We start from the raw sequence: 25324 nt of genomic DNA, 5'->3' as shown, positions 1-25324 counted from the left end.
TACGGACGGATGAGTCATGCAGTTATCCGAGTCACTGTCACAAAATGTGTGATTGTTCTCATTTCCTGCACACTCTATGTTAAAGTGTCATTAGGCCAAACTTACTTCATATTATTTGACTGCAAGCCGTCTAGAGCTCATTATTGCAACACACATCTCCCATAACCATTAAGTGGATGTAAAAACAACATTTAAAAAAGGTCCCATTATGTTTTCTCTTCCCTGTAGTCTGTTTTAGGTTTTTGTGCATGTAAATGGTCTGCAAAAGCTAAAATCACTCAGTTCCCTGCAGAGGGAGTTTCTCTCACACACACTCCCCCCGCCTGAAACACTTAGATGGAGTCCTTTGTTTACTTCCTAGCATCGTGACATCACTATGTAACATTCGCGCCGCTATTGGACAGTGCTCCAACCAGCGTTTCCGCTAGGGGGGCGTCTTGCCGTCATTTGACGCCCTTATTCAGCTCGGAACACCCTGAAGGCGAGCCTTGACGGTGGGTGCTAGTGGAGCATGCCCGTGAACTGCGAGCGACGGAGCCTCGCAGCGGCGAAACTGAGGCTCCGTGGTAAACTGTGGTAAAAGGAAGAGCCATTTAAGAGCCGGCTCTTCTTTGTGAGCCTTCCCTGCCCTGAAGAAGAAGTGACCCTTCGTTAGCGTGAACAGTCTGCTTTATGCGCTCCGCAGTAGCCCCGCTGCGAGGCTCAGGCGAATTCACAGTTCATGAGCGTGCTCCACTAGTCTAGCACCCAGCCCCCCCGCTCAACAACTTCAAAATGCTGGCTAAGCCCCGGATCTCATACAATCCTAAATCGCCTCTGGTAGGGGCGGGACATTTCAACACATCTCTAACGGCCCCTACACACAGCGGCGTGCGTTGCCGCTTCAACGCTTCTGCCCATTCACTTTGAATGGGGTGACGTCACGATTCGCCAAACTGCATTGTGGGAGCAAAGCGTAGCTTCTCTCGAGGTGCTCGCTGCAAAAGTAGAGCAATGTTCTACTTTTGCCGCCTCGACGGAGGCGTCAGCCAATCAAATCCCTCGTATGTAAATCTGACAGTACAAGCAGTAGCCAATCAAACCGGGTGTATGTTGGGAGAGCCAGACCGCAGTTATTTCCCATATGTCAACAAAAGGAGGAGAAAATGATCGTGGCGGTAGGGAACATACAGGGATACAAACCGGAGGAGCCAGGCATGGGGGGGGGTGGCAGAGACAGTGGGGGAAACTGGTAGGTTTTCGCCTGTTTGGGGAGTTTATATGCAGTGTACTTCGTTTGAATGGACAGCTAGCAAGCATAGACAGTATATTTATCCAGCATGGATGTAGCATGAATGCTTTGCTTTGTATGTCCGGGGCGGGACATTCATGTGGTTGGTTGTTGGTCGGGCTGCTCGCGTTGACTCCCCAAGCTCAAGACACGCCCACCGCCAAGCGGCAACGCACGCCGCCGTGTGTAGGGGCCGTAACGGCCCGTCCACACAGCGGCGTGCGCTGACGCTTGCTGGCGGGCGTGTCTGAAACTCGACAAACAACCAATCACATGAATCTCCCGCCCCTGACACACAAGCAGCGGTTTGATTGGCTAGAGCTTGTACTGGCATATGATTCGATTGGCTGACGCCTCGCCGAGGCGTCAAAAGTTGAACATTGCTCAACTTTTGCAGCGAGCCACGCCAGCTACGCTCCACGTCGCTTCCCATGATGCATTTCGGCTAAAAGTGACGTCACCCCATTCAAAGTGAATGGGGAAGCGTCAATGCACGCCGCTGTGTGGACGGGCTGTAAGAGGTTGACCAATCAAAACAGAGCTGGCGAGCTAACTAATCAGAGCAGACTGGGCTCTGGTTTCAGACAGAGGGTGAAAAGGGGTGCTGCAGCACAGGCAGTAGGAGAAAATAAGATCATTAAAGCATGTTAACATGTCAGAGTAGAGAGGCACTCAAAACAAATATGAACCTGAAATGTACATAATATATCTTCCTAGAAAACACTTATTTTTAGCTGTAGGTAATAGTTAGATTTGTCTTGTTAAAGTGGAAATGTCTCCAGTTTATTTTGGCTTCTCTGCAGGCAGGATGTGCTCAATGAAGTCGCCGCTGCGATATGGGATGCAGCCACTTCCTGATGACCTGCCTGTGTTCCGCCGTCAGTCAAACACCAGTGTGGACTATCCCAGTGAGGCATCAGTGCAGTGGGTCATTACAACTAGAATGGCCAAAAATCCCATTCATATAAACATAACACTGCAATTTACTATTTGTAGATCTCCATCAGCTTGACTCTGGAATGCCAGTGCCAATTGGGCAAACATGAACCGCTTTCATGGAATAACAATAATAAAGGGCGTTTTGATCCTTTTCCTTTAATAATAAGTCTAGTTTTGAGCCTCGCTATTGGAATGCCCTGTGACCAAATCATTGTGCACGAAGATTAGGCTTAATTTAACTATGATACAAGGTAATACCAGCTTGAAATCTTGGGAAACTATTTCAAGTCCAAAAATAACATTTGGCAACCAAGAACAACACATAACTGCGTTCATTAGCCACAGACTTGCTGGTATTAGACTTGGTACAGCCCTCCTGTGTGATAAGATTTACTGTCACTCATGCAAACCAAGGCCCAGCTATGCATTAGGGTCAAAGCACACAATGGCACTATTAAAAAGATGACAAGGGAGTGGCTTTGGCATTCTGACCATGTAAAGGGGGTTTAGATATTTGGCTGCCTTGTTGGAGCGTCTAAAAACAGCTGATAGGCTAAACAAACATCCACGAGCATCATAATAGTGCTGGTGCCAGCTATTGTTCTGTATCTGTATGGAATACGTATATATAACAAAGATAGTGTAACTTGGTAAATCAGCATTGCTTGCCATTGTGACAGGTTGGTAAAAAAGACAGTTTCCAGCAATGAAAGGATCTGATGAAATGTGGATATCTGTCACATGAACAACCTTCCAGTAAATTGGAGAACAGTGAAGAGCAGCAGTCCAATTTGACACTTTGCCCACAGTGCTGGTTCCTTGTTTAATACAAGGTGGGTGGGTCACGGAAATACACCGAGGTGCCACTGCTGGTACTTGTATTATGCTTTAAAAATAGGATTATTTGGTAAGGCGACTCAAGTGTCGTCTCACTTCATGACAACACAAGTCTGACACACACACTACAGCAAATAGAGGAAAGGCTACTCTCTACATAAAGCATCTCTTATTTCATACCTTGAACACTTTTCCAAAGGCTCCATCTCCCAATTCGCCGATAATGTCCCATATTTCCTCAGGATTTTCATCCCTGCGCACGTGTTCATACTGTTTCTTCTTCTTCTCTGATCCCAATTTAAAGATTTTACGGAAATTAAAAAATGACATATTGAATCCTCGGTCATTCAATTATGAAGATGACAAAGGAACTTTAACACGCCAAACTAGTGTCGGTTTCCTCGGAGAGTTTACTTTAGCATAAGTATTTGGAGTAGTGTCCCATCAGTTATAAATATCCGCTAGGTCAACACTGAGTAGCTTTCATAATAGTTGGGACCGAAAGCTAGCCTAGCCTTTGACACTGTTGTGGCCAGTCCGGAGAATAGCCCTTTCTCGTTGGGTCATTGTTAACCGCTAAATGAATAGCTAACGGGTAACGTTGACGTGTCCTAGCATTTAATATCCCACTGAACAATACTTTATTTTAATGCAAAGTAGTGAGGGAAACTCGTCGTTGTTCCAATTCCTAACGACCCACTGGCCCGACAACCCTGTGGGGCGGCTCAGTCTCAACAAAAAGAAAAAACAAGATGAGTAAGGCGTCCTCCCAAATAGTTGTATTCCACAGAATAGTTTAGTTTCCTTGAGACGAAAAGCGGGTATAATTGGTCCGTACAATAACATAAACTAAAACGGTTGAAACCTTCACCTTTCCCTTGGTGTGAGACGGATTTAGTAATCTAGCGGATTTAGTGTCTGAGCGCGTTCCCGTGTGCGCGCGTCTGCGGTTCTTTCTCTTCGTGCCCCTCGTGTTTGACAGTTGGCGCGGTAATTTCAGTCTTCTGCTGCCCTCGTCTGCATGGGAGACCAAACACAGAAAATGTGCTGGGTCCTCAAACCATCAACGAAGATACTGTAGCAGATTTTCATCCAGACACATAATCAATATGCTGTTTATTACATGTGTGTTGAAGTGTTTCTGTGCCAATCTGCCACCATCGCCTCTAAAAACAGTCGTGTTCCTTTGTGTGCCTGAAACTACATGTCCGGGCACCATTGCGAAACACGAACGCATCATAAAGACTGAAAAATGATTTGCTTCTGCTTTTAAGTGTGTTTTATTAATATTATGTAATTGAAACCTTCCTAACCTATCGTATGTGCATATTGCTGAACCACCGTAAATAAAGAATACTTATTTTTACTAAACTGAGCGTCACGTGACCAATATTTTTGGTTCCTGCCAAGACCAATGCAGGAAGCACGCAGTAGCTAGCTTATTCGCCGGTGTAGGTACCAGGAAGGCTTCTCAATACTCAAATGTCCCTTCCTCGACTCCTATTCTATCTATATGGCGCTGGTCCTGCCCACAGGAGATGCGAGCGGAGGAGTCGAGGAGGGGAACCGAGGAAAGAGGAGGGGAAGCAGCTATGGAAGCAGCAGGCGTTTAGAGAAATGAGAAATCCTCTCTGAGCGGTCTGAGACGTCCGTTAATGATGACAGGAGGCACAGCCTATTTACTTTTAATTCATTGACAGTGCGGCAACAGATGCGGACATATACGACAGTACACACGTTCAGAGGATGAAGCTGTTAACGTGCTGCTACCATAAACTGTCTGTAGCCCACAAACTGAAATAGAATGATCAAGTTATAGTAACAAAGAACAAACTCCAGTGTTATAATACCATATTCATAAATAAAATGACACAAGTTCTTACGTTGAGTCTGGCATTTCAATACATTATAAATCATCAGTAAAGTCTTCGACCATATTTCAGAGGGAAATGCTACATATTAACTTTCTATTTTATGCATTTCAGTTCTTCATACATTAACATTCCTTAATTAACACTTCACTTTCCTGACACAGTTCCACTAACATACATTCACTGTCGACTGTTATTTTTTTAATATTCTTTGCGGAATTTGGCCGTGTAAACGGTCCTCTTGGGTAGCCGTACAGCCAATGCATGACGTCATTGGTAAGCGTAACGGACCCCGAACAGATCTGGTAGGCCGAACACATACCTACACCGGTTCCACATATTAGGTAAGTAATCTGTTTTGTTTTCATAATGAAATGCAAGCCCCTACAATGGATCCAGCAGAAGAGCCCCCATCGATGTTATGGGGTTTGGACCCGATCTTTTCTGCTTTCGCCAGGCTGTATGTCAGAGACATCCTGCAGATGACAGAGTCCACACAGGTGCCAGGTAACAACAGCTAACTGTCTCTAACTTATAGAAACCCACTGTGTCCTGACTCCTTGGTCTATCTATACATTATAACTTTCACACGTAACATTACAGTTCTTAATACTTAACAACTTACAAACTAACGTCAGTTGCTATACATATGATATTAGCAAGTAAGCTAACTAATTATCGTTCTGTAAGTTCATAGCCAACTGTATTTATTATTTGTATCCTGTATGCACCCATGTCCCACAGGTATTTACTTCTACAACTCCCATCCAATTTACAAGGTTGATGTACTTGGGACAGTGGTTTACCAGAGAGAAAGAGAAGACTTCTTCTGTTATGGAGGTAATCTTGTTATTCCCCTCACCAAAATAAAAATAAAATATATATTCACTGATATTATTATATTTTATTAAACACTATACATTATGTGTGTGCTTGTGTATCATTGACATACATAATGTATGAAGTATTTCAGCAACATTCTTAAATATTGTATTTAGGGATGGGAATTTAAAAGCAAATGTATATTCGATTATTCGATTATTATTTATTCTAAAAATGTTGACAAAAAAAAAAAAAATGTTTTGGAAAAATAAATAAATACATGTTCAAATAAGTATAGAAACCAAGTCGAATGTGTTGTATGTATTAAACTGGTGATCACAGTTTGAGCAGTTAACAGCTATAGGCCTGCAGCGTCATGCTTAAAACATAACTTGGTTTTTAAATGAAAGAGGGATCATACACGAACAACATAACGGGTTAGGGTAACGTAACCCTATTACAACAGAGATCAACAACCGATAACCGGGCCTATGCACAGAATGCAGCTATCCAATACTCATTCTTGTTTAAGAATATGAGCATGTTTACTCAGGGGAGAGGTGGGTGCGGAGGCAATTTACAATCAGGCCAGCTGTAGAGAAGACCCTCTCAGCTGGGATTTGGGCATAAGATGAGGTTTGAGTATGCGTGATCTGCATGTAGGGAGGGGCAGCAGCCATATCATGATATGACTAGTTCTAGCTATATCATTAGCTAGAACTAGCTAATGATATAGCTTGTGTGTGTGTGTGTGTGTGTGTGTGTGTGTGTGTGTGTGTGTGTGTGTGTGTGTGTGTGTGTGTGTGTGTGTGTGTGTGTGTGTGTGTGTGTGTGTGTGTGTGTGTGTGTGTGTGTGTGTGTGTGTGTGTGTGTGTGTGTGTGTGTGTGTGTGTGTGTGTGTGTGGTACAGTGTGTGTGGTACAGTGTGTAGGTGTGTGTGTTGTACAGTGCGTAGATACAGCGGACAGACAGGTCTCAGTTGGTTTGGTGTCCTCTGATTACTTTTAATACTTGTAAATAAAACTTTTGGCCCGTAATTTATTTTCCTCATTGTAGCGACCAGAGAGGGGAGAGGGGATATATCCAGTCTCTGATAGTGTTACGTTATTATGAGAGTGCTCTGTTTGATTCTTAAATTGTATATATTTATATACACATATATATGTGTGTGTGTGTCCGCATCTGTAGCCTGTTATTGTCTCATTATACCGCACTGTGAATGAATCAAAGTAAATATATAAGTCATCATGAACACATCTGTCCATCAGACAGAGGGCTGCTGTGCCTCCTGTCATCATTAATGGACGTCTCTTTAAAATGACCGCTCAGAGCAGAGGAGTTCTCATTTCTCTAACCGCCTGCTGCTTCCCCTCCTCTCTCCTCGGTTCCCCTCCTCAGCTCCTCCGCTCGCATCTCCTGTGGGCAGAACTAAGTATCGAGGATAGGAGTCGAGGAGGGGAGTTAGAGAAATGAGAAAGGGCCCAGGACTCGAGTACTCCATCTCTGCCTAATTGTATTCCACTTTTATCAGTATTATAATTCATTGTCGTTATTTATACTTGGGACGATGTGGACTTGTCACAACCATCTTTTGGAAATGGCCATTTTTTCCCCACCCCTCATTGGGATCATTAGTTAAAAAGGTTCTGAAAATAGCGTGCACAAAGAATTGCATAGGGCCTGGCTCATTTTGTGGCATCTGCAGGCAGTGGCAAGTACTTCCAGCATCTGCCACAGATGCCACTACTTGCCGAGGCATCATGCAGCTGCTGAACGGGAGTTGCCACAAGATGCCAGAGTAAGAGAAGGTTTACGGTAGCTGCCACTCACCTTCCGTGGTAAATGCTGCTTTTTAAACCCGTATTTATCGTGTAAAATGTAATAAAATAAATTTCAATTATTTAAATGATAAAATCCATTACTAGCGGATACTCATCATTTTGTATTGGCTATACTCTTACAGTTTGGCTAATCTGCATCAAAAATAGAATTTTTTGGGAGGGGCAGTATAAGAACTGTGTGTGTTTTAAATCTGGGATTTTTCATCAGCCTTTATATTTATTTCAGATTTCAAATCCTAACTGTATGGCACAAACAACAATTTCAATTTATTTCCCTCAGGTTTGTCTCAAAATCATAAGTGTTTGACTATTTGAGAAAGACATTAAGAATGTCCAAATCCAAAAATAGTAGGCTATATGCACGGCAACATTTCTCAATGCTTCAGATGATTCTTATTTGATATTGATATCAGTAAATCTAAACAAACCAAAAAAAAGACCAAATAATTAACATTACGCAATATTAGCAAGCAAGTAGTGGCATCTGTGGCAGATGCCGGAAGTACCTGCCACAGATGCCACGGAGTAGTGGCATCTGCACATACGGGTTTAAACAGCAGCATTTGTCATGGAAGGCGAGTGGCAGCTACCGTAACCCTTCTCTTACCCCGGCATCTAGTGGCAACTCCCGTTCAGCAGCGGCAGATGCCTCGGCAAGTAGTGGCATCTGTGGCAGATGCCGGAAGTGCCTGCAAATGCCAAGGTACATGCCACGGCGAGTAGTGGCAAAACTCACTGTTAACCTTGTGTTCTAGTATGATAAATAAAATAACATTGTACCTTGAATATCAATGCATTCTAATAGCGGGTACATTTGACCCGTTGGCGGTTTTAGGTAGGCTATACAGCGACCCCTGGCGGTTCTAGTGTTAAGTAAAAGTAGAAGTAGCCTACCTAAATGTAGGAATACTCTGTTACAAGTAAAAGTCCTGCATTAAAATGTTACTCAAGTAAAAGCGCAAAAGTATTAGCATAAAAATATACTTAAAGTACATATTACATGTTTTCATTATAATTAGTGATCATTAAAGTGTTATCAAAGCTAGTAAAGGTGTAGCTAGTTTGAATGACTTTGTATACTGTAGGGTAGCTTGTGAATTTACTCCAGGAGTAACTAAAGTCTGATTTAAGACTTGATTATATTTCACATCATTAATCAGCATCTGTAGTAAGTAACTAAAGGTATTAAATAAATGTAGTGGAGTAAAAGTACACCATTTACTTCTGAATTGTAGTGGGGTAGAAGTACTAAGTAACATACAATTTAAATACTCAACTAAAGCACAAGTAGGCTATTTCTAAATCATAAGTACAGTACTTGAGTATATGTACTTATTTAGCCTATTTCCCACCTCTGGTCAATAATGATAGATCTTAATGTCAATAAGTTGTCTTTATTTACATATAATGTATCTTGAGTATTTTCATAAAAATATTTATTTTAACAAACCACATTCTCCAAGTAAAATCTTTTTAATCTTTTTGAAAAATAGAGATCGCACATCAGTCTTCAGTCCTGTGTACAGATCAGTTCGATAAAGTCATGCCTAAACAGTGACATTTTACACGATAAATACGGGTTTAAACAGCAGCATTTGCCACGGAAGGCGAGTGGCAGCTACCGTAAACTTTCTCTTACTCTGGCATCTTGTGGCAACTCCCATTCAGCAGCGGCAGATGCATCGGCAGGTAGTGGCATCAGTGGCAGATGCCGGAAGTACCTGCCACTGCCTGCAGATGCCACAAATGTGCTTGTTCTCTCTCAAGAATTGTACACTTTGAGGTGTGTGTGTGTGTGTGTGTGTGTGTGTGTGTGTGTGTGTGTGTGTGTGTGTGTGTGTGTGTGTGTGTGTGTGTGTGTGTGTGTGTGTGTGTGTGTGTGTGTGTGTGTGTGTGTGTGTGTGTGTGTGTGTGTGTGTGTGTGTGTGTGTGTGTGTGTGTGTGGTGTGTGTGTGTGTGTGTGTGTGTGTGTGTGTGTGTGTGTGTGTGTGTGTGTGGCCCATCTTAGCAATACAATGATGTTGCATATTTTGGATGAAATGTTGAGATCACTATTCTTTATTTACATCTCACAAACTGACACACACTCTCCTGTTGTACAATAGCCTACAGAGGAATTTGGCATCCTTAACGCTCACAAGCTACAACAGGTTTTGAGTGTCTCTTCTTCTGTTCACAGTGGATGATGGTACTGGCGTGATAAACTGCCTATGCTGGAAAAATGACGTGTTCAAAGAAGAGGAAAATTCTTCCAAATGTGAGTTTGATTTATGAATCTCAGTAATGCTTGTTTTGCTTTGTATTAGACTTCTAATTAAGCAGAAGTACACTAAAGTTGCCAAATCACTGTACATTGACTTCCAAAATAAAAGGATTAATGTACTGATTTTCATTTACATAACATCTGTAAATGTTGTCTCTATTTTGACCATGCTGCTTATCTCTCCATGAGAGTTAATTGCAGGTGTACCTAAATGTTGCAAATGACACACACAAAGTATATTGTCTGTAGCCCGTATACCTTTTTCTACTTCGTATTTTTGGTTTTGCCTACAGCTGTAGGGCACATCTTCCATTTAAAAGACAATATAAAAAGCAACACTATGAATATTACTTAACTATTGTCAGTATTAGTAAATGCAGTTTTATAACTGTATACGAGTTGTCTTAAAGGTACTCTTTAGAGCAGTGCTGTCCATTATAGTTCATGGGTCACAGTCATTGACCAAAGGCTGGACCAACAAAATCATAGCTTAAAAACATGTAAATATCCCCGACTCCAACTGTTTCCCTTTCTTTTAGTGTCAAGTACATTTGGAAAATGTACTCATTAAATAAATGTACAAAGCAGATCATTAACAGTTAGAGATTCATTGAAATGACCTATTTTACATTGCTACCTTTACTTTAACTACATTTCAACTATTCCTTTATAAATTACACTTATTTATTAACACAAACCACCGTGTAATATCCTAATATCCTATACTAATTTCCCCTCATCTCCAGCAGGGGTGAAACCCGGTGACGGGGGCTTTAACCCGGTGAGTGAGCTGAAGAAGCTGAGGCAGGCGCAGCAGAGCCGCTGCCGGCTGGAGATCGGAGAGCTGCTCCGGGTCAGAGGACCGGTGAAGACGTCCAGACAACAGAGAGAAATCATGGCCTCCTGCTTCTGTGAGTGCACAGGACTGCCATGTGCTATTTGTTATCAGAAATGTACTCACCAGCGATAATACTCAAACTTATTATGTTTATATAAATATTTGTATTAATTGGTTTTAATATTATTTTGTATTAGATATTTAACTTTAACTTTATATAAATATTTTTATTTTATTTCACATTCTTATTTTAATATATTTTGTTAAATATAAACATCTTCCTTTTTATGAACATATTTTATTCCAGGTTTTTTAAATAAAAACCTGGAATTAAACTTTTATGTTTTTATATATATATACATTTTATTATATTCCACATTCTTGCTTTAACTTGTTATGTTTATATAAGTATCCTATCTTATTTAATTTATTTTAATCAGAATCAGAATACCTTTATTCGGGGACATTTACAATAGTTACAGCAAAGAGCCAAAGACAGCTTAATATCTCTCAACAAGCATGTATAAGAAAGAAATATGAATATTAAAGAAAAAATTACACAATATACAAACATTCACATCCAGTAAAAGTTCAGCGATATAGCAGCCATGTGAAAGTATATACACATTCTGATTCTGATTAGAATAAGACTACTAATGGCCTTAAATACCAACATGTAACTGTTGTATCAGAAACTACACATGCTGAAACATGAACATGCATTCTCACAGTGACCCACACAGACTGAAAGTGCCTCGCAAGGACTTTCTTTATCCTATCACTGTGGTCTTGTTTAATGATGCCTTACATGTGTCTCTCTTTCTTACACAAGCACACACAGTGCACATTCTTTATTTGAGAGTACACACCATCTACTGTATATCCTCTGCCCATTCATCACCTGTGTATCTGTGTGTGTGTGTGTTCCCAGATAAAGTGAACGACCCAGTGATGGCGGTCCAGATAGCGTGGATGATGGAGGTTCCTCAGCTCTACAGGCAGTGTTATGACAAACCACTTGAGCTGCAACCTACAGCAACCGGGTACGAGCATCCATCCCTTATATCGCACCATCACAGCATATTACATCACTGGTGCCAGGATTCCATTCAGTTATTGAACATTTGACCACATTTCTAGAAAAATGTCAAAAGGAATGACTATTACCATGTTTCTATTCACATTAAATGAGAATTAGTTCTCGGTTCAGCAAGAAGGGAAGAAGGGGAGAGTACGATATCTGCTCCTTACACATCTACACACTAAATAAACCAACACATTGACAGAGAATCTGGTTTTAAAAATGAAGGTATTGGTTCTGCCAAAAAAACATTGGCTCTTCCGCTCGAACCAATGGCTGGAACTGCAACAACTGCAGCATAACTTAAATGATGGCAGCACTGATGGAGGTTTTCTGTAACTGTCCAAGTCTCTTCACCTTTTTTTAAACACTGACAGAGTCCACACCATGTTCCTGTAAGTGTTTACTTCCTGCCTCTCTTCTTCTGCTGTTCCTTTTAGTTTGTATTTCTCTGACATCACTCTACTATTGCGTTTAACAGAAAGCTGTTTTAGGTGATTTACTGTAAAAATCACAACACACTTGGGCTGTGCAATTAATTGAATTATATCAACGTTGCAATATGGACTAATGCAGCATTTAAATTGTAGGTATGTGTTAAAATATAATTTTTAAAATGGTGTTGTGTATATATACAGTATCCCAAATCTGTTTGGTTCATATCCTCTTAAAAAAATCCCTTCATACATGTTGTAATGAGAGACATAAGAAGAGACATTCTGTCTTTGTTCATGTCTCGAGAATGTCTCTCATAATGCCAATTATGATAACAAAATTTGCACCGGGGCCAATCACAACCTTGTTACGCCACTGGCTATACTACAATAAAAGTCAGAAGATACAGATGTACATGATGATACATCATTTGCCTGTCAGTGTTATGATGTTGTATATTAATATAATCTTGGATTATAATTACTGATGCATGGAATGTGGTAGCAGCAGTACTTTAAGGTTGCCAGCCACAATGCTTAAATAGTTTCTTTCTGCGCGTTAACTGAATATTTTCAGCAGTCCGTCATTTTGACAGATTAAAACAAACTCGGAACAGCGCCAAAGTTTCCGCGCAGTGAGGCTCCAGTGTTATGGCGTGTTATGCATGCCCGCCAAAAAGGAAATGATACCGTTTCCAAACCTAACTTTGCCGTATAAATCATTGAAATGTCTGTGAGTTTTGGATTTTTTACGCTGTGCGCGCTCCTGCAAGATGCAGTGGGCATGCATAAAGGCCCCTACACACCAAGCTGACACCAAAAGAATACGACTGTTGTGTCGCCTCACGTCTCCTGCATCTTGGCCAAGCGGCAAACTCTGGGCCAGAGCCCGGAGGCCAATAAGGAAGTGCCTCAAACTGCAGTTCATCTATTGGCTGATAGGCGATGACTGCAGAAAGGATGAATTTCCATAGAACCCCATGTTAAAATGCCCAACTTTACAGCAGAAATAAACATGTTTCTACCCCTGGATGCAATACAAAGTATTCGGGATATAGTTAGATTCCACCTTCCACCACGTGCCGTACGGCCCGTCCACACAGCGGCGTGCGTTGACGCTTGCCGGCGGGCGTGTTTGACACTCGACCAACAACCAATCACATGAATCTCCCGCCCCAGACACACAAGCATGCGGTTTGATTGGCTAGAGCTTGTACTGGCATATGATTCGATTGGCTGACGCCTCCGTCGAGGCGTCAAAAGTTGAACATTGCTCAACTTTTGTAGCGAGCAAAGCCAGCAATGCCAGCAACGCCATCAACGCCAGCAACGCCAGCAACGCTCCACGTTAACAGCATTCCAACTATATGTTATGCTACGCACGAAAAGTTTATTATTATTCCGTCGGTATTTTGCCGCGCTTCTCCTCCCACATTCCACATCGCAGAAATTCCGTTCAAACATCAAAACGTTCAGCTCGGTCGGGAATCGATGGCTATTACTTTTCTCATTCATAACTTTCATAATTTCTGAGATACATCCCATAATACATCACATTTTTAACATTGGAGTCAATGGAGAAAATCTTCAGACTTCAACAAATCTTCATGCAACTTCAACTGCTAACTGTTCATTCATACTTTCACTCAGAAACCTCAGTCCAACTTTAAAATGTTACACATCTTTCTGACATTATTCGTGTAAAACAACTTTTAAATATTATTTTTAGAGATATTAAACATTGTTCAGACCTTGTTATAGAGGTTTTCTTCAGATTTTAACATTAACTAGAGTGCGTGATGTCACAGCTAGAGTGGAGGAAATCTTGAAATTTGCCTTCATATATTTTTTTATATATATTTTTTTAAAACTGCCATAATTACCAAACCCTACATTCCTGAGACATAATTTATCATGACAAACGTAGGAAAACATCTCATAGCTTGAAAAATGATAAATAATTAGGCAAAAAATATTAAACAAAATGCCTCTTGAGGGCATGAAGTGACACAAACATTTAACATTCCTCCATTGAAGCCCATTGTAATTTCAGGCTGGTATTTCCTCACGGTAGCAGCCGCACACCTTTAGTTAAACTGCCAAAAAGGCCACATTATTAACCCGAAAGTACACAAAAATTACACATCAGATACTCAACTTCCTTGACATACTTCACGTTTTGAAATTTCACAGATATTTGTTACGGTTCTTCCACAAAACGTTCACATGTAAGAGGTTTATCTCTCAGAACAATGGAAACCTGTGATCTCTGCAGAGCTCGTTAGCTCAAATATAAACACGATGATGTCATCACTCCAACTGACATGCTCAGAGCAGCAGACTTCAGATAGCAGTGTGCTAACAGTCCAGCCGTGAAGACATCTACGGGACAGTTTTGAGATTTCTTCAAATGCCGTTGCCATGGCAACACAATGCTCGCCTTGACACACGGTTTTCTCATAACTTCAGTGAAAATACTCCAAACAGCCCAGAACTTCACAGGTTTGGTAACGATGCAGCCATCAACGCATCTAAGCATATTATGGGGTGTCATAAAAGGCCGTTGCCATGGCGACAGATCATTCGCCATGAAACATGATGTCGCTGTAAGTCCCATCAACACGGTCCAATCGTCCCCCAATCTTCACTTGTATATCACCGGTCCATGCCTCAACAGCTCTACGCCAAATCTGAGATCTCACCATATGCCGTTTCCATGGAAACATATCCCTCACCATAAAACATGATGCCGCTATAACTCCTATGAAAATGTTCAAAAAGTGCTCAAACTTCACATGTGTGCCAACAGTCCAGCCGTGAAGACATCTACAGGACAGTTTTGAGATTTCTTCAAATGCCGTTGCCATGGCAACACAATGCTCGCCATGAAACACGGCTTTCTCATAACTTCAGTGAAACTGCTCCAAACGCCCCAAAACTTCACAGGTTTGGTAACGATGCAGCCATCAACGCACCTAAGCGTATTATGCAGGGTTCGTACGGGTGCTTGAAATCCTTGAAAATGCTTGAAATTTGACGTGCTGTTTTCAAGGTTGGGAAAGTGCTTGAATTTTGGGAATGGTGCTTGAAATTGAGATAAAGTGCTTGAAAATGTAAATGCTTTACTTTTACAAAAAATTGCTGTCTGACTGAATAGTTCGCTTTTTAGATTAAAAGAAAAGAATTGCTTCGCTTCTACATAAAACAGCTCCGCTGCGGCCTTCCCGCGCTATGCGCGTGACCTGCAAGTGTCTGGGTTACGTGTGACCTGGGCATTCTGATGAGAGTGATAGATGTCTGTGTGCCAGGAGGTTGCCGTTTCAACGAGCGTTGGCTAGCAGAAGACAAATACAAGCCATGGCTAAGACGAGGGTCAAGCCCACGAGTAGCCTCCTGCAAAGTTTGCAACAAATAACGATGCGAGAGTCTGCGCTGACGAGCCACATGAAAGGTACGCCGTAGAAGAGCATTTTAGATTAGGCTAACGTTGCATGTTACATTTGTTTAAGCTAACGTTAGCTAGCTGAATAGCGAACTCGATTGAGGGATAATAATAATTGCAATCATTTCAGAGGAGCGTACCTATGTTAATATGTGCGTTACAGACGCCATCCTGTGGTGTTCAGAGGATGAAGCACTCACGGCATTTCGTGTTATAGTCATGAAATATAATCTATTGATTCGACTCAGAGCGATTTTGAAAGCAATGTATTTCTGCTGGTAGTATGTTTCGTGCCTAAACCAAATGTGACTTGCTCTATCGAAATCAGTCACATTGACCCGAAGACACATTTTCGTTTGTATTACTGGTCTGGGGGAAGCTCGCGAGTGTGTTTGTGTATGTTTGCGTTTGTGTACCGGGGAAACACTCACGAGAAACACCGGCTGTTGTTATGCTTGCTGTGACGTTACATTAGTCCGTTATCTGCTTGTAATTATGCCGAAGCTTCAAAGTTGTATTTAGCATCTGAATTTGCCGAAACAAGTTTAATATTTTGAAAGCCAAGACTTTGTTTATTTGAAAACAGATGAAAATAAACTGTCTTTTATATAAAATGTAAGTATTATACAAGTAAAACTACATGTTGCTTTAATCCCATGTAATTGTAGAATGAACACAGTCTTCCTTTGGAGATGTATAAGTCAGGAGTCTTGAGTAGTCAGAATTACCTACAAATCATTGGACACATTTGTAAATATTATTTTCCACTTGTTACCATTGTGAGTCTATTTTTATGCAGCTCTGCGTGATTATGTGGCTACAATTCAGGCTAATACACTACCAGAGGTGGAGAAGTACTCAGATATTGTACTTGAGTAAAAGTACAAGTACTCAGATATTGTACTTGAGTAAAAGTAGAAGTACTCAGATATTGTTTGAGTAAAAGTAGAAGTACTCAGATCTTGTAGTGAAATTATAAGTACTCAGATCTTGTATTTAGTAAAAGTAGAAGTACTCAGATCTTGTACTTGAGTAAAAGTAGAAGTACTCAGATCGTGTACTTGAGTAAAAGTAGAAGTACTCAGGTCTTGTACTTGTGTAAAAGTAGAAGTACTCAGATCTTGTTCTTGAGTAAAAGTAGAAGTACTCAGATCTTGTACTTGAGTAAAAGTAGAAGTACTCAGATCTTGTACTTAGTAAAAGTAGAAGTACCAGAGTGTAGGAATACTCTGTTACAGTAAAAGTCCTGCATTCAAAATGTTCCTCAAGTGAAAATAGAAAAGTATTCTCATCTAAATATAGTGAAAGTAGCGACACTAAAAGTAGTCGTTGTGCAGATTGGTCCATTTCAGAATAATATCTATGATATGTTTTATAATGATTGATCATGAAAGTGTTCTCAAAGCTGGTGAAGGTGCAGCTAGTCTGAAGTACTTTGTAGACTGCAGGGTAGCTGGTGGAGGTGCAGCTAGTCTGAAGTACTTTGTAGACTGCAGGGTAGCTGGTGGAGGTGCAGCTAGTCTGAAGTACTTTGTAGACTGCAGGGTAGCTGGTGGAGGTGCAGCTAGTCTGAAGTACTTTGTAGACTGCAGGGTAGCTGGTGGATTTACTCCAGGTGGAACTAAAGTCTGATTTAACACTTGATTATATTTCACATCATTCATCCACATCTGTGAAGTAACTAAAGGTGTTAAATACATGTAGTGCAGTAGAAGTACACCATATGTACCTCTGAACTGTAGAGGAGGAAAAGTACACCATGTACCTCTGAACTGTAGAGGAGTAGAAGTACACCATGAACCTCTGAACTGTAGAGGAGTAGAAGTACACCATGTACCTCTGAACTGTAGTGGAGTAGAAGTACACCATGTACCTCTGAACTGTAGAGGAGTAGAAGTACACCATGTACCTCTGAACTGTAGAGGAGTAGAAGTACACCATGTGCCTCTGAACTGTAGAGGAGTAGAAGTACACCATGTGCCTCTGAACTGTAGAGGAGTAGAAGTACACCATGTACCTCTGAACTGTAGAGAAGTAGAAGTACACCATGAACCTCTGAACTGCAGTGGAGTAGAAGTACACCATGTACCTCTGACTTGCGTTCACTACCAACCTAAAAGTACCTCAACAATTAATCAATAATGTATTGAAAAGTTATTTGGCTGATTGTTGTATATCGGCTCAGACAGGTTATATGGGAGGCCCAGTCTACGTACAGATCACTAATTTTGAAATATTAAACTTAGTTTTCTTTTCTTTAATTTTTCATCCTCGTGTAGAATGCTATCACGAAACACACATGTGGTTGTTTATAGCATAAAGAACATCTGATTTAATGTGAGGTAGGGAAATAATCATTTGAGTATGTGTATATAAATATGTAATTTACAACAGCTGTAAGATGCTGGAAAATGCACCTTGAAAATGCTTGAAAAGGGCTTGAATTTGACTTTGGAAAAGGTGTAAGAACCCTGATTATGGGATGTCACCAAATGCCGTTGGCATGGCGACAGATAATTCGCCATCAAGTTAGTTCAAAAGTTTGCAGTTCAAATATTCTTCTGCTTTTCCAAGCCTTTTTACTTTCTTTTCTTCTCTCATCGCACATTCAAGCCCCCAGTGTTCATGTATCATTTCAATCTAAATTCTTCACTTTCTTCTTCCACATTACATTTCAGCGTCAGCTTTTCAGCATAAAGCATTCCCACTAGCAATTTCTTCAGGAATTGCATTCTCTAGTTGTAGTTACTGTACTTGACCCTTTAGCCGTGTTCGTGGTGATTGTGCCTTTTAGGGAATTTTGTTACAAATACCAGACAATTAAAATGTCGTGCTGTGCGGTTGAATGTACTAACAGAACTTCAAAGAAGTCTAAAATGATAATATTATACATGTTAACCCCGTTCGCAGGTGTTTGTGTGCTTGTTAGCTTGTTATATAGCTTATTAGCCAGCTAAGGACGTAACCCTTTATACATGTATATATACAGTTTAGTTTATGATTCAGCCTTGGGTAAGACTTTTATAGTCTATGGATATGACGCCCATAATGCTAAACAGGAGCAAATATTAAAAGGGGACCGAATTATCCCAGTGGTGGCCGCCGGAGCTAACGGAGTCGCAGGGGGCTAGCTCCAGCCGGCGTCCCGGAGCTAGCCCCCTGCGGCTCCGTTAGCTCCGGGCGGCGGAGTCCGGGGTTATAACTGGAGATCAAGGAATGCAGCGAAACGCGGACTTGGTTCGCCTGCAGCCCGCTGTAGTATTAGCTAAATAAATTATGTTGAACAAGGCTTATTAAACTGAACATCGCCACAATTGTTCTGCTATGTATCGGTACTTATTTTATTTAATTAATGTGTGAATGACAAGCATTAAGAATTATTGTCTCGTTTGATTAGGAATGTAACGTTTATATAGGGGAACTACACTATTTTAACAAACGAAAGTGCCACGCAGTAACTTGGTATGCATGTATTTCATGTTAGCTTAGCTTTTTAGCTTGAGCTAGCTCTGGAACTTCCAGCCCGGTGGCAGCAGGTCCTGCCTCGGCTCCGCCTCTTTGCCCTTATTTGGATCAGGCTGGAGCAGGCGGGAGTTAGACTCTGACGTCACTGTCGAGACGTTAGTGGCCGATTCCGCCTATATTTATATATACAGTCTATGGTCTTGGCCAACAGTCGCACTGGAACACACCGCAAAGACTTCAGCCGACGGCCAAGTAGCACGTACAAGCGGCGCATGCGTGAGTGGCAATAACTCTCCTTAGGCGGCGGTAGTGTGTATTCGTCATTCAAAAGAGGCAACCGGAAGACAGACTGTGTGATACAAACAACAAATAGCGTGTGCGTTCCATTTTCACTCTCGTCCATCGAAAACATCTTTAGTGCAGTACTGGCTGTATCAGCCCTTGCTTGTGGAAGCAGATAGATGAAAATGAAAAATAATAGCCGTCTGTGTGTGCCTTCTTAATCGTTTGTTTGCATACCTCGCTTCTCATGCACTGATTCGCTAAGCTGAATAGCCAATCAGAGTGATTTATTTTTCCGACAGCTCAGCGGAAGGTGTCAGCACGGCCGAAAAGACACGACGGTGCGGGACACACCAATCTGAGTAGGGTGACAGGACGCTCATCGACAGCCAGACATCTATCGACGGCCGAAATCGGCTTGGTGTTTAGGGGCCTTAACACGGCGCGAACAGTTCACGAGCATGCGCCTCCCATCTTGGCGTTGTGTTCCAGCGTTGTGTTTTTGGCCAAGACGCAGGACACGTGAGGCGACACAACAGTCCATCGGGGCGTGTTCTTTGGTGTCAGTTTGGTTTGTCAGGGCCTTAAGTATGAAGTCTATAAAGGCCATTTTCTCTCTGTGTTGTTCAGTGAATCAGCTGTCAGTTCCATCGGCAAGGCAACCAATATCATCAAGGATTTCTTTAAGCAGAAGTCGGTGAGCAGGTTCAGGCCGTATGATGTCCAGGACCTCCTGCAGCCTCTGATCCTTAGACAGCCTCAAACTGCACCAGCAGACCAGGTACGCCCTATTATAATATTGGATCAGTTTATTTTTGAAGATGTGTGGAGGTGGGATGAAAGGAAAATCAAACGTCAGACTGTATTTGAAGTGTCCTTCAATATAATAAAGTATATCCTTCCAAAACATAGAAGAAAATGCCATTTGAAATGTAATTTCATTTTAGCACTGCTGTATTACCATGCTTCTCTGTTGCTACGAAGGAGCCCGTGGCGGGTCCATCTGCATGCCAGCAGCTCCGGCAGCTCCTCAAGGATGCCCTGAAAATTCTTCAGGATGAGGGTATTGTTTACCGCAAGGTCAAATCCCAGGATGAGCTTTATCATGTAAGAAACATCAGAGAGTCCTTAAATTATTCTTAACACCTCAGCAGGCTGTTAAAGTGAGGATGCCTTATGGACGTGTGTGTTCGATGTTGTTGTCCATCACCAGGTGACTGCACAGGACAAAGATCTACTCATAGCCGTCAAAGATATCATCAGGGAGGACTGCAAGAGAGAGAAGTGTAAGTACTCTTCAAGTATCAAGATTTTGATAATTCCTCTAATTCACCTTTGTGGCAATGTTTTGTGTAAAGCAGTTACTTTAGTTAATAGTTAAATAGGACATATTATGCTAATGTTCAGGTTGATATTAGTCTTTTGTGACTCTACTGGGATATGTCTCCATGCTTTAATGTTCAAAAAGCTCTTTATATTTCTCATACTGCCTGTGCTGCAGCACCTCTTTTCACCCTCTGTCTGAAACCAGAGCCCAGTCTGCTCTGATTGGTTAGCTGGCCGCCTCTGTTGCGGTTGGTCAAGCGCTTAGAGATGTCCCGTCCCTTAGCCTATCACTTACAATGTAATGGAGCGCTAACCAATAGAAGCGCCAGCGTTACATAGTGATGTCACTATGTAACTGAAGTAAACAAAGGTGTCGAATGGAGGTGTTTGAGGCAGTGCAGCAGAGTACCTACTTACTCATCTCTGCTTCAATACAGTGGTGTAAGAATGATTCTTTAACCCATATTGGTTGGCATGTTACCACTTCCGGGTTCACTCGTCTAAATGTGAACATTAGTTTTTGGTTAGATTCCTGAAATAAGGTCCATGGTAAATACAACTGACCAGATGTTCAAACTTTGTTTTATGACATACACCAGTGGTGTGTCAGTAAACACACCACTGGTGAATGTTTAAAAAGCTTTTAAAAACTGGTTGCTAACAAATGACTTAAACAGACTATTAAGCCTCATTATACTGATACAGTACTTGATGTAGTTTATTTATAGCCCAACTTTAGCTTTCTACTTCTGCCAATTGCATTTACGCATCAACTATTGAAAGTAATATGTGGAGATTATCCTTCTGAACATAACATGTAAGTATCATAAATGTGTTTGTTTTCCATAGATCTTGTTTTCTACAATATTCCAAATTCCATTGGAAACATTACGTTGTTTTTGTTGAGGGAGCCCTTGTGATGGGTTGCTGACAAAAATACTTAATTGCTGCACAACTTTATTAATGGCTTCATTTTCACTATAGAAAGGCTACTGTTGTGTGATACTCCTAGTAAAATTACATATTTCTGTAAGATTGTTGTAACATTAAGGCCAACAAAAATGCCTAAATAAAAAGTCTAAAGCCTCCATCTAACCTTGGTTTCCATGGCTACATGCCTGTGTGTTGACAGTGTCTTCCTCCTGTGCCTGCAGATGTAGACAAGGGTTGCCACATCCTGCACATCCTGTCTGCAGTCAGGCAGCGCTACAGCCTGAATGTGAGCAGAGCGGCACTGGAGCTGGTCCTCAAATCACTGGAGTGCAACAGTGACGTCGTCAGCACCAGCGACAGCCATTACACTGTGTTTTAACTTAGGCACAGTTTGGCTGTATATATAGATACTATATGTAGTATGGCCTGTTACTCCAAAATGTGAGCATCCAATTGAAATAAATCATGTCATTTGTATTCCTTTGTTTTTCGTGACTATTGTCAAGAACATCTATTTTGGGATCCATTTAAGTCAAGTTTGTAACCATGCTGATACAATTTTACAATCCACTGTTGTAATTAATAATGATAGTATACATTTTAAAATAAATAGAAAATATATAACTAAGTGGCTGTAAATGGCTGCATTAAAATGCAAGGCACCTCTTGGTCCCCATCCCTCTCAATTGATGTCCTCCCATCAAATATGTATATCGCATCCCTTTACAGTATATCCAGTCTGACTGGCAAGGCACACACAAACTACATAGGATACACCTGTAAGAAAAGCAGTGTTAAATAATAATACCAATTATCGGCAGTTATTACCATCTCTGTTATCATAATTTAAAAAAAGCAGTTGCAAGCACATCATAATGCCAAAATGCAACATGCACAAATATGTTGTATCTGCATGTGGTTATATACTGACATAAATATAATGCACTACTCATCCAACGTGCATTATGCATATCTAGGCTGAGAATCAAACTTCTGAAAGTTGGACTAAAAATATAACTCAATTACATTTGTATTAGACTTCCCCAGTCTGGACAATTCCCAAGTCTTTGAAACGACATGCCCGGTTTGTTTTACAGGCTTTCAGTTAAACACTTGCAGTCTCTGAGTCCATGTAGAAAAACATCAGAATCATGATGAGTAAATATCATGTGAAAATTGGTGGATTGTCAATTAAATAAAAAATGTTTGATTTGCAAGAAAGCCCTTTTAGATGTATACATTACATAACTACAAATTAGTTTTCCCTCTTTGACCCCTTGACAATCTTTGCCTTATTGGTAATCTATCCTTACATCTTCCCATACGTATATTAAATGACTTCACAACAAAGCAGTTCACACACAGTAGGCTTGGAGCTTTTGAATCCCCTGGGGCAGATGCCCAGTTGGAGTTCAAGCCTTAGCCTACTGCTTACAGTAAAGTCATTATAATAACAACAGAACGTCTTAAAATGTGATACTTATCTGATCTTCATGCCATGCAAACCTGTTAAGGGGCTTAATTCATTTTAGGTGTTACATTTATTGAACTAAAAAGGAGTAATAAGTCCAAGCTTTAGCACCATGCCCGTGTTGCCGTGTGCACAGGGGGGCAGTGTTCGGTCGTTAATTGGCTCTTTCATGTAGAGCAGGCTGCTTCTGATTGGTCGCCTGAGAAACATCTGTATCCATATCTCCAGCTGCTCGTGTCTCCGGCCAGAAAGCTGCTCGTGACTAGAGACCGGAGAGTGTGTGAACAAAGTGAGCACAGCTTCATTATCACACCGGTAGGAGTAGGAACATTTCAACGAATAACCTGCAGTTCGTGTCGAATTCAGGCCTGCATGTTGAGACACTACGTTACTTTATTTAATATGCTCTGAAGCGGGAAGGAAAAGTTCTGGGGCCCCGGGGGAAGATTAGTGAAATGATAGGCCGAGTGTCTCCGCTAGTAACAAACACATCATCATTACCCTTTCTCACAGTACGTTTCTTGTCGAAGAAGGCACAGGCACATCTTTTTGTATTGGATGCTTCATTCCAAATCGCCCAGAGGACGTGTGTGAAGCCCATCCCACCCCACTCCGTTCCCTAAATTAACTGCGCCTGCTGGAAGGCAGGAGGAGGTTAGGAGCTGGATCTGCCGGCTCCCTTCGCATTTAGACACACCGGTCGCCTCCAGGTATACAGATGCCCCTCCAGTAGGCACCGCCGCAGACACAAAGGAACTCGCATCACTTTTTTTCTAATTTTAAGGTGACCGCCTTAACCAGCGCGCCGTCCGCCACCGGCCAGACTGTGCTGCTGAAGCAACGTGAACCCCACTCTGTGCTCGGATATTCGGCTGTGTGTCACCGCCACCGGCCAGCAAAAGCTCACATGTACTATTGATAAGTTTCTGATCATATTTATGGTCGTTGCGTCAGTCTGCGCCGCCGAGGAGCTGCTGTCTTCATGGACCGCTGCATTTTTAAGTGACACAGCGATGAATGTGGTGATTTCTCTCCCGTGATACAAGATAGCTTATCCGGAGCCTCAGCAGCTGCCTGTCTGTCGCTTTTAATGCATAGCCTTTGCAGGGTCAAGATGCAGTTTCGGACTGTACTGGACGTGAAAGTCGTGGACGTGCAGAAGAGGCGCAATCCGTCTAAACACTACGTGAGTTGCCTGCCTGCATATCACCTTATTCCCACCTTGTCCCATTCAGAGGTGTCAGCGGTATCTCTGGCCTGTTCCCAGCCACAGCGTGACACCTAAACGCAGCATTTAGTCCATTAATGTAGCTAGCAGCTTCGTGGAGACCATCGCTTAGCTAACTCGTGTTCAGTAAGATACCTGCTTATAAATAATAAAGCAAACCGTTATTACTCAAGCTAATCCCCCTCAATATTTCAACAGACATGGTTCATTATCACAAGTGAGCTGTCATACATCTGGACTGTCAAACAAGCAGCCTGGGCACCTTCAACACTGTAACCTAATGCAGGCTATTACCTTCAATGTGTCAAGATTATCATGACTTCTTCACTACGCATTATTAGTTAGACTAGTCAGAGGTGTTTGGAGTCAAAACTAGTGTACATTCAGTTCTTTTTTAGGGTAAAGTGGTTATATATTTAATTAGTCACACCAAATGATTACATTCAGTAATGCCAGCTACCTGTGTACTTCTGACAAGTTGTAAGGTGGAAGTAGGGTTGGGCAAATCATGATATGTGACTAAATATCTTCTTTGAATCTTCTTAAGTTAATTGTCATGCAATATATATTTTTCTTAAGTGATCTATTATTTGCTTTACCTCTGTACATTTCTATCCACCTTACTGGTGAACAAGTATTGATTGAATTGAGTAAATACTTTGTGAAAGCACCAATAGTCAGAACTACATTATTGTTGCATTATCGAGTTATTTGATCAAAACTATTGTTATATTTTTGTATAACTATTGAATAATTGATTTGCTCCTCATGGTGTTTTAGTAAACATACTATAGTCATAGTCCTATAGTAGCCTACTACAGAAGTTCAGCAGTTCTGTAATATAGCAACATTTTCATTATTCAGACTTAACTCTTAATGTGTATCTGAATATTTCACACGCTCAATTAACCAATATTTTATATTATTCCTATCATTTTACCTGACAATTTGATATACCTTCTCAGTGTTCAGCAGTTCCTG

General features: G+C 41.4%; 3 protein-coding genes across 8 annotated transcripts in view; 2 read left to right on the top strand and 1 right to left on the bottom strand.

Annotated features, from left to right (window-relative positions):
* slkb (STE20-like kinase b) overlaps positions 1–4006 on the bottom strand; it is a 41440-nt gene extending 37434 nt beyond the window's left edge. The window contains exon 1 of the mRNA XM_034083598.1: positions 3227–4006. Within this exon, the coding sequence (XP_033939489.1) occupies positions 3227–3376 (150 nt within the window). The 5' untranslated portion in view covers positions 3377–4006. The remainder of the gene's footprint in view (positions 1–3226) is intronic.
* Positions 4007–5172: 1166 nt separating this feature from the next.
* Positions 5173–22121, top strand: stn1 (STN1 subunit of CST complex). 3 transcript variants are annotated; one of them, XM_034083476.2, is made up of 10 exons: positions 5173–5261; positions 5375–5424; positions 5662–5757; positions 9760–9837; positions 10590–10754; positions 11613–11724; positions 20016–20166; positions 20370–20492; positions 20599–20671; positions 21866–22121. In XM_034083476.2, the coding sequence occupies exons 2-10, from the start codon at positions 5400–5402 to the stop codon at positions 22021–22023; spliced, it is 981 nt and encodes a 326-aa protein (XP_033939367.1). In that variant the 5' UTR covers positions 5173–5261; positions 5375–5399; the 3' UTR covers positions 22024–22121. The 3 variants fall into 3 exon arrangements, with proteins under 3 accessions (XP_033939367.1, XP_033939284.1, XP_033939200.1); XM_034083393.2 differs by having other exon boundaries at positions 5174–5424; positions 10593–10754; XM_034083309.2 differs by having other exon boundaries at positions 5180–5424.
* A 1637-nt stretch (positions 22122–23758) lies between these two features.
* Positions 23759–25324, top strand: part of sh3pxd2aa (SH3 and PX domains 2Aa) — a 128078-nt gene continuing 126512 nt past the window's right edge. For all 4 annotated transcript variants that reach the window (XM_071204191.1, XM_034083098.2, XM_034083013.2 and 1 more), the window contains exon 1: positions 23759–24301. In XM_071204191.1, coding sequence (XP_071060292.1) covers positions 24206–24301 — 96 coding nt within the window. In that variant the 5' untranslated portion in view covers positions 23759–24205. The remainder of the gene's footprint in view (positions 24302–25324) is intronic.

Source organism: Pseudochaenichthys georgianus, chromosome 1 (genome assembly GCF_902827115.2).
Source record: "Pseudochaenichthys georgianus chromosome 1, fPseGeo1.2, whole genome shotgun sequence".
In the NCBI taxonomy this organism is placed as follows: domain Eukaryota; kingdom Metazoa; phylum Chordata; class Actinopteri; order Perciformes; family Channichthyidae; genus Pseudochaenichthys; species Pseudochaenichthys georgianus.
The sequence above is the reverse complement of the archived record's forward strand: the minus strand, read 5'-3'. Positions and strand labels throughout refer to the sequence as shown.